Raw genomic sequence first — 10000 nt, 5'->3', positions numbered from 1 at the left:
CAGAGAGGTGGGACGAGTGGCATCAGCACACACCTGTACTTTTCACACACACACACACACACACACACACACACACACACACACACACACACACTTCCATGTCTAAGTTTATCTTCCTCATTTACTTCTCTACATTTTAGTGACTGGCACCATCATCATTCTTCTCATCATTGTTTTTTTTTCATCGTTCCTGTCCCTCGCCTCATAACGACACCGGAATACACCAGTATTATGTATACTGTTTTGTCATTCGGTTGTTGAAAACAAGTTTGTTTCCACATCCTTTCCATTTTCTTTTTAGCACAGCTGCTTTTGAAATAGACTAAAGGAATTTGTTGAGTTCAATGTTACCATGGTTGAAGTAACTGCGTCATTATTATTACTGTGTTTGTTTATTTTTATATTTATTTTCTTTTTCTTTTTTCTGCGCGCCCATTCTCTCCATTTCTAAATCTTAAAGACATCTTTTAATGCAGGTTCTATTGGTTTTAGGTTCTATGTTACCATGGTTTCAGTGGTTATTGTCGTTATGTTATATTTTACATATTCTGCGTGTATGAATTGGTCTTTTGTTTTTCGATTTTTCATATTTTTTTTATATCTTGATTTAAAGTTCATGTGGACGGAGCGAGACTTGCGTGCATTAGTCTTTTCAACGTTGCAATGATTGATTAACCTTTCAGCGTTGTGTTGGGTCTTCTCTTCAACTGGGTTTCTTCTTCTTCTTCTTCTTCTTCTTCTTCCGCGTTCACTCGTATGTACATGAGTGGGCTTTTACGTGTATGACCGTTTTTACCCCACCATGTAGGCAGCCATACTCCGTTTTCGGGGGTGTGCATGCTGGGTATGTTCTTGTTTCCATAACCCACCGAACGCTGACATGGATTACAGGATCTTTAACGTGCGCATTTGATCTTCTGCTTACATATACACACGAAGGGGGTTCAGGCACTAGCAGGTCTGCACATATGTTGACCTGGGAGATCGTAAAAATCTCCACCCTTTACCCACCAGGCGCCGTCACCGTGATTCGAACCCGGGACCCTCAGATTGACAGTCCAACGTTTTAACCACTCGGCTATTGCGCCCGGTCAACTGGGTTTCAAACAGGGACATGGATGAGTTGGTTTTACACCATCATTGATGTGACAATGACAACAAGTTGTGTTGCGTCATGTCTTTTGTTTCACGGTCTGGTTCACGAAACACAAAGACAAAAAACTAAAGTTTATAAAAAACCTTTTGGGTGGCAGTTGAATCCTCTTTGTTTTTACACGACGTTTCGGACCATAGGCCCGTTGTCAAGTGATAAGAAGAGAACAGTGTGAATAGGAAAGCCTATGTGAGGAAAGGGTGATGACATCTCACTACTTTCTGTTTTGATGGGCCATGCACACTAAACACTTGCTGACCACCATTCAGTGCAATACATACTCACTCACACACACACACACACACACACACACACACACACACATACAGAGAGAGAGAGAAAAAAAATTGCATACACATATATATTGCTTCTAAAAAGAGGGATAGGAGGTAAAGAAAGAATAAGGACAGAGAGATCAAGGCAGAAGGGCCCAGGCGCTAGACGTCAGTGACTCTGACGTTCAATCCGCTCGGCTGTACGGTCCCCAAGCGGTCAGTGACGCGGCTCTCCATGTACTTTCTGTACGTGCTGTCTTCTTCCCTTGTTCACGAAGACTGAGAACAGAAGAGGGCTTCTTTTTTATGTAGTAGTAGTAGTAGTAGTAGTAGTAGTAGTAGTAGTAGTGCATCGGGTTCTCATTAATTTGTCTTTTCTTTAGTTTACATCGATCTTGTCGCCATTATTGATTCCTTGCGTAGGGTATAGGTTGTATTTGATCACGCGCCAGTTGCAGAAAGCAGTGTTGAATTTCAGGATGATATATTATTGATGTTCGACAGTTCGTGTATGATTTTGTGATCATAAATAACTCTTAGCGTGTCAGCGTTCGATAGCAGGATAAGAAGACGGCTTTGTTTTATGGCAGAAGTTGGTTTGTTGATTTGTAGCGGGGGGAGGGGGGGGGGCGACGGTGGGAGTGTGGTTACAGTTGGATCACATTTGGAAGACCGTAGGCAGTTTTCTTTTTTTTTTTTCTTTTGTTAATGTTGTTGTTGTTGTTGTGTGTCTTTGTCTGTCTTTCTGTATGTGTACCTGTGTGCATCTGTGTACGTGTGTGTGTGCGTGCGAGGGCGCGCGAGTGTGTGTGTGTGTGTGTGTGTGTGTGTGTGTGTGTGTGTGTGTGTGTGTGTGTGTGTTCTGGTTATGTTTTCTGGGGACACAGGGGTGGGTGGTTGGGGTATTTATTTTTAGCAAACAATCACAAAGCCATGGTTTGATTTTGACAACGAACAATTGACAACGTCAGTAATGTAGTTGACTGGTTAATTGATGATGATAAATGAATAAAATACTGAGGCCCTGTTTGATTGATGTGAAGTTGATGACAATGATGATGATAATGGCAGAGTGTGTGTGTTTGTTGCAGTACGGTACGGGACGTGGTTATCTCCCCCTAAAACGCCACAGGAGGCAGAACGACAGGGGTACCGACCAGTCAACAAAATATGCAAAAGTCAGTTCCACATCTGTCGGTGTCGATATAGAAACAGTAGTTTCTGTGTCGGTCTTTTCGTCTGTCTGTCTGTCTGTGTCTCTGTCTGCCTGTTTGTAAGTTTGTCTGTCTGTGTGTCTTTTGTTGTCTATGTTTGTCTCTCACTCTGTCTCTTTCTCTGTTTCTGGCTATCTGTCTGCCCGTCTGCGTGTCTTTCTGTCTGTCTCTCTTTCTCTTTCAACCCCCTCCCCCCAACCCCGTTCCACCTCTCAGTCTCTGTTCCTCTCCTTGTGTTTCTCTCTCTCTCTCATTCTCTCTCTCTGTCTGCCTCTATGTCTGTCTGTCAGTTCTCTCTCTCTCTCTATCTGTCTATGTCTCTCCGCTGTCATTCTGTTTGTCTCCTCTCCCCTCCCCCCCCCCCCCCCCCACACACACACACACTTTCTCTGTGAACTCCTTTTATCGGTCTATTTAGTTTTTTTCTGAATTGTAAAAACATATTGTTTAAAAATTTTGTTTTTCACCCGTTCCTTGAGGAAATCGCCAATTGATAAACTGCTGAGACATCACGACGCAGTTATCTCCACTAATCAGATTTCTAGAGCAAAATTGCTATGCATTATTATATGCAAATCCCGTTGCTGTTGTCAGTCTTTTACCCTGTGTTTTGAATTTTGTTTCTTGGGTGAGATTTGTGTTCAAATACATGGTATTATTATTTTGACGGCCAAAAACGTGACTAGGTGTGTGTGTGTGTGTGTGTGTGTGTGTGTGTGTGTGTGTGTGTGTGTTTGCGTAGGCAGAGAATCTGATTATGAAGGACGCAGCTGCTTTAAATTCAGGAAACAATGAATTTTTGTTTGCGTGCGTGTCTTTGTTTTGTATTGTTGTTCTTGTAATTTACGATCCAGTTTTGATATTAGGATATGGTTTAGTTAACGCATCTTTAAAAAAATGAAACTTTTCATTAGGAGACATTTTCCTTTCTTTTAATTTTTTTTTATCAATCTTTTGACTAACAATCTTTCAAAACACAACTTTTGATGTTGCCATTGTTATTGCTTTTCAGTTTAAGATGCATTGTAATCCTGGCTGTCAATATTTACTCTTAGTTTGAAAAGAAATAATTCGGGCTTTGAATCAAAAACATACCGTTTACATATCCACCGTAAAAGCTAGATTTTAAAGGCTAGGGAGAGAGAATGCGAATGTTTTTATTCAGATTAGACCACAGCCCTTGTCTGAAGGGTGGTATTACACAATGGTATGGGAAGAATATTTATGATGAGCATGAATTATAACACACACACACACACACATGCACACACACACATGCACACACACACACACACACACACACACACACACACACACACACACACACACACACATACACACACACACACACAGATATATATATATATATATATTATATATATATATATATATATATACCCTCTTATCTGAAACAACGGCGTGCCATATCCGAAACACTGAACCTGAATTTAGATAATGCACTTCTGACATAATTATCTGTTCATATCAAGCAAAATATAAGGTTCTACGTTGTTACCCGTCTTAAACATTCTATGTTTTAAAAACTTATCACTAGTCTGAGTATGATCGTGCCAATCCTGCCACCTGTAATCAACTATTCTTCATTTGAAACAGTTGAAAATACACTAATACATTCAGCGCCATGATTATCCCACACATATGTAAAGCCGTACGCATTCAAACATTTAAGTATGCTAGTCACCCACGTCTTTTTACCATTGTTATCTAAACTTAGCAATGTTTATGTCCTTTTCAAGAAGATCTAGAGACAGACAGACAGAGAGAGACTGATGTTGGGGATGTAAATGCAATGTGCATGTAGTTCCGGAACTCAGAACCAAACACAAATAAGGGTTTTTCCACACTAGGGAAAAAAAGAACAACAATTGTATCGTTCATCGAGGAAGAACATGGGTTTTGAATAAACGATTGAGAAGTATTGGTTAATAAATAACCAAACAGATTATAGAAACACTGCATCCTGGGTGTAGAAACCACGAAAAGCGCAAAACGCATTCCAGGCAACTTGTATCTGATACATAATTCACCAGACATTAAGTGGAAATATTTCGATGACCAAAAAAGGACATTGTCAGAATTTCACCGTTTAGATAAAAACTAGTTTCTTTGTATTACATTTTATCTTATTGTGTCTTATTTTCTTCCTTTCCATTTTTTGAATATAAATTTTAGTGATTTTTTTTTTTTTTTTTTTTTTTTTTATTCCCTCAGAATGGATTGATGTGTCTGAAGTATTAATTTGATTTTATTCACTTTAAGTTTTATATTCCCTCTCTTTGAAGTTTGGCAATTTTTTTCGATCTCCTCCTCCCCCTCCCCCTCCCCATCCTTCTTCTTCTTCTTCTCCCCTGCCTCCTCTTCTTCTGTTTTTATTTTATTTTATTTTTTATTTATTTGGTTTTTTTTTTTTTTTTTTTTTTTTTATAGAACATTTAGTTAGTCTGGAAGTCGGTTTGCGTCCGGCTATGTAAAAAAATCAACAACATGATTTTTTCAGATATTACGACTTCAGAAATAGTGCTGTGCCCATACTTCTTCCACTGTCTGCTCCAAAGTCCTTGCTTTGCCCACCCCCTCTCTCCTGCCCCTCTCACCCTCCGCGAACCCCCCTTCCCCACATCCTCCTCCCCCCACGCCCCCACCCCCCGCCCCCCGAGTGTCCCATATCAATTCCTACTGTTCACCCTGCTGGTTGCTCCTCATTTCCTATCCCACTACTTTTTTTTTTCTTTTCTCTTCTTTTTTTCTTTCATAATAATTTTCTGTCTGATAACTTTTTACCTCATCTGGAACATCAGAACTTTGGGCAAGAGAGATCACGGAGAGAGAGTGGGAGAAAAAAAAAAACCCGCAAAAACAAGTAAAAAGAAAATGAAAGATTTTTTCCGATTTTCATTTAAAGCGACGAGGAAGCCACATTAACCCTGGCAGAAGGGGGGTCAAATGGTACTCGTGGTCCGTGGTCTGCGCACACGGCCCCTTCCTGACATGCGCATACCGTTGTAATCAGTCATCCGGTTTAGTCCGCCGCTGTGATGGTAGTGGTGCCACTGTCGTTGGTGTGCTGGTGGTGGTGGGGGGGGGGGGGGGGCGTGTGTGTCTCTGTCTGTCTCTCTCTCTATTTCTTTCTCTCTCTTTCTCTGTCTATCTCTCATTCTCTCTTCTTTCTGTCATACTTTTTTTTTTCTTGTCTGTCTCTGTCCATCTCTATCGCACTCTATCATTCTCTCTCTCTACCCCCCCTCTCCACCCTCTGTGTGTGTGTGTGTGTGTGTGTGTGTGTGTGTGTGTGTGTGTGAGTCTGTCTGTCTGTCTGTCCTTCTTTCCCTCTCTTGTCTCTTTCTTCTTCGTCTGTTCTGTCCAATCTCCTTTTTCTCTCTCTCTGTCCCTGTCTGTGTGTGTGTCTCTCTCTGTCTCTGTGTCTCTCTCTCTCTCCCCTCTCTCTCTATCGCTCTCTCTCTGTCCCTGTCTGTGTGTGTGTCTCTCTCTGTCTCTATGTCTCTCTCTCTCTCCCCTCTCTCTCTATCGCTCTCTCTCTGTCCCTGTCTGTGTGTGTGTCTCTCTCTGTCTCTATGTCTCTCTCTCTCTCTCTCCCCTCTCTCTCTCTCTCTCTCTCTCTCTCTCTCTCTCTCTCTCTCTCTCTAGTTCGATCCCATTCCTCGGTTACTCTCTCCCCGGTCTCCAAAACTATGGTAATCTGTTGGAAACTTTTGGTGTAAGAAGAGTGGGGTGGTGGGGAAGAGGAGGAGGGAGAGGAGGGACATGGTGGGGGTGCCGAAAGGAGGGGGGGAGGGGGAGGGAGGTGGACTGAGAGAGAAAGATGTTTGATTGACAGCATGGGTGACCTCGCTACGAGCTGCTCTCCTCCTCCTCCTCCCCCTCCCCCTCCCCCTTTTCCAAACCACCCCTTCCCCATCCCGGCACACCCCCAACAACCACCACTGCAACCCTCCCTTTCCGTTTCTTCCATCCCCATGTTTTTCTCTGTGTGTGTGTGTGTGTGTGTGTGTGTGTGTGTGTGTTTCTGTGTTTGTGTGTGTGTGTGTGTGTGTGTGTGTGTGTGTGTGTGTTTGTTTGTGTGTGTGTGTCTGTGTGTCTGTGTGTGTGTGTGTGTGTGTGTATTTGTGTAAGTATCTGTTATTGTGTATGTGTGTTTATCTGTCTGATCTGTATGCGTATGTTTCGATATGTGCGTATGCTTGTGCATATCCGTGCGCGAATGTGCATTATCAGATAGAGTAACAGAGGAACAGAGAGAAAAACAAGACAGAGATAGAGATAGAGGAAGAATTGATTAAATCGATGTGAAATATAAGACATCATAAATATGTTTCTGCTACAGTTGGACATGCATTTTGAGCCACATACATAAAGATGCTAATTTTCGATATAGTGTAATGAAAACCGGATGTAACAAGATCTGACATAACGTAAACAAACACAGCACATCACAGATGTGAACATATTTACAGCATAACAGTGATGTAATGTGTTTATTTTGTTTCAAAGAAATTCCAATATCAAAGATGATTGTCAACATTTCTAGAAAGAACACAAATGGGCGAAAGGAATACAGAATGATGTTGACATTCCACACAATGCAACAATCACGTTTTAAAGCTTTAAATGCTACAGAACGGTGAGAGAAAAAGAGAGAGGGGGAGAGAGACAGACAGACAAACAAACAAACATGCAGACAGAGGGAGAGAGAATCCGGAAATCAGAGAGTTTCAGTAGCTCAAGGAGGCGTCACTGCGTTCGGCCAAAACCATATACGCTACACCACATCTGCCAAGCAGATGCCTGACCAGCAGCGTAACCCAACGCGGTTAGTCAGGCCTTGGGAAAAAAACAACAAAAAAACAACAACAAAAAAACCGGGGGAATAAATAATAGATAAGCTGACATAAATAAATAAATAAATAATAATTATAAATATAGAAAAAGGTAGTAGTAATAATAATAATAATACTAATAAAATTATAATAATAAAAAAATAAATAAATAAGACAACAATGGTGGTAAATAAGCGAATAAATGTAAAACATGAAGACACACATTCACACATACACCCACACATGCGTAACAGAAATGCACCAAACATGCAGTTTCACAGATATGAAAGCACAGTCAAAATAGAAATCAGAAATCAGAGAAAACAGAAAGCATGGATATAAAGGAAATCAATTGAGTTGCGGGGAGAGAGGGGAGTAAACGGAAATCAAGCAAGAAAGAGACGGGCGCAATAGCCGAGTGGTTAAAGCGTTGGACTTTCAATCTGAGGGTCCCGGGTTCGAATCACGGTGACGGCGCCTGGTGGGTAAAGGGTGGGGATTTTTACGATCTCCCAGGTCAACATATGTGCAGACCTGCTAGTGCCTGAACCCCCTTCGTGTGTGTACGCAAGCAGAAGCTCAAAAACGCACGTTAAAGATCCTGTAATCCATGTCAGCGTTCGGTGGGTTATGGAAGCAAGAGCATACCCAGCATGCACGCCCCCGAAAGCGGAGTATGGCTGCCTACGTGGCGGGGTAAAAACGGTCATGCACGTAAAAGCCCACTCGTGTACATGCGAGTGAACGTGGGAGTTGCAGCCCACGAACGCAGAAGAAGAAGAAGAAGAAGAAGAAGCAAGAAAGAGACAAAAGAGACAGAGAAAGGAAAGTAAGACACAGAAAAGAGACACAACCAACATCAGAAAATGAAAAAAAAAAGATTCGACAAGAAACGAGAGACAGAGAAAAGAAGGGGGGGGGGAGGGGCCGGGGGGGGGGGGGGGGGGAACGCCATACATGTTCATTCCCTTAAAGAAAAGGTCTATATGAATTATGTCTTCATTGCTTTATTCGAACAGGCTGTTTTTAGCATGAAAGCTGTATAGAAGAAAGGAGGGCGCGCGACGGACTGTACACTGCCACAAAGACAGCCGTTCCACTCTTGGCTGACTGGGAAGCCAGTCAGGACTGCCGATCTTTAATCTGGTTAAAAACGGTTCAGCTGTGCCTTTGATCATCCAAGAAGAAGCACCACCCTTCTTTCTCTTTGATCTTGTTAAAACGCTCATTGCAGTGCTCCAGTTTGGTCACACGCGCGCGCCCACACACCCACAAACACACACACACACACACACGTCCCCCCCCCCCCCCCACCACCACCACACACACACACACACACACACACACGCACACACACACACACAGAGCTTGATCGGCATCGCGAGGTCGCACACATGCGCACATACGGCTTACACACACGTGTACAGATTACGGTCTTTGATCTTGTTAAAACCGTCCGGATTTCTAAATTTGTTTCATGCGCGCGCGCTCTTTATGGCGCGCGCACTGAGAGAGAAGGGCGGAAGGTGGGGGGTGGGGAGGGGGGAGAGAGAAGGCGGGGGAAAGAGCCTGTTTCGCTGACTCTCAAAATTCGTCGAAATGGTCGGAAAGAAACGTTGTTTTAGAGAAGGCATACTTCTTCTCTTTTTTTTTATTCCCCTTTTTTTCCTTCGCGCGCACGAAAGGGGCCCAAAGGGTTTTAAAGTGATCGCAAATGCTGACACTGTTTATTCGATCTTTCAGTTTTAATAATGATAAGAATAAGAAGAAGTAGAAGAAGAATGATAATAATAATGGTGAGAAAAATAAATGGCCCCTATCCTGCCTGAAACGGCCTCTTAGCCGTTGGCTGGGTTATAAGTAAGCAACATTATTTGATTACATTTGGGAGAAGGTGGGATAGGGGGGTTGTTTTTGTTTTGTTATTGTATGTGGTGGTTGTCGTCTTGTTATATTCATTTATTTGTTTAACTATTTATTTATTTATTTATTCATTCTTATTGTTTTGTTCTGTTTTTGTTACACCCACAAGTGCTAAAGTTGTGTCCGTGACCTTGTAATCTTTTTTTTTTTTTAAACCACGAACAATGCAAGGGCAAGGTCAGTGGTCGACTATTTTAATTAGACGCGTAATTTTTGCAGAGACCCAGGTTTTCACACACAAATCGACATACCTGGTTCAAACTGGCGAGTGGTTAAGTGCGGCGCCCCCAGTGACGCTTCACAGAGTGAAGGTGGAAGAAGAAGTCGAGATGCCTACCCATCCCCAAATCACTGCCTGACTTCCTACAGCCTTCAGCAACAATGAAGGGGTTAACGCAGCAGGCTGAAATCTTATAATGCGTGATTTGAGTTAATGAACAAAGTTTGAAAGGAAACGGCATGTTCTTTCTATGTTGTGGTGTGACTGTATTGTTGTCAAAACCTAACCAGTGATATTTTTTCCTATGTTGTTCGTGTCATTGGATGTTGCATCTTCTCATCGAGTAAGGTTTTGTTGAA

General features: G+C 42.3%; 1 protein-coding gene across 1 annotated transcript in view; it reads left to right on the top strand.

Annotated features, from left to right (window-relative positions):
• Positions 1-10000, top strand: part of LOC143301051 (uncharacterized) — a 590446-nt gene that overhangs the window by 419900 nt on the left and 160546 nt on the right. The window contains exon 2 of the mRNA XM_076615056.1: positions 2520-2606. Coding sequence (XP_076471171.1) covers positions 2520-2606 — 87 coding nt within the window. The remainder of the gene's footprint in view (positions 1-2519; positions 2607-10000) is intronic.

Source organism: Babylonia areolata, chromosome 27 (assembly GCF_041734735.1).
Source record: "Babylonia areolata isolate BAREFJ2019XMU chromosome 27, ASM4173473v1, whole genome shotgun sequence".
NCBI lineage: Eukaryota > Metazoa > Mollusca > Gastropoda > Neogastropoda > Buccinidae > Babylonia > Babylonia areolata.
The sequence above is the reverse complement of the archived record's forward strand: the minus strand, read 5'-3'. Positions and strand labels throughout refer to the sequence as shown.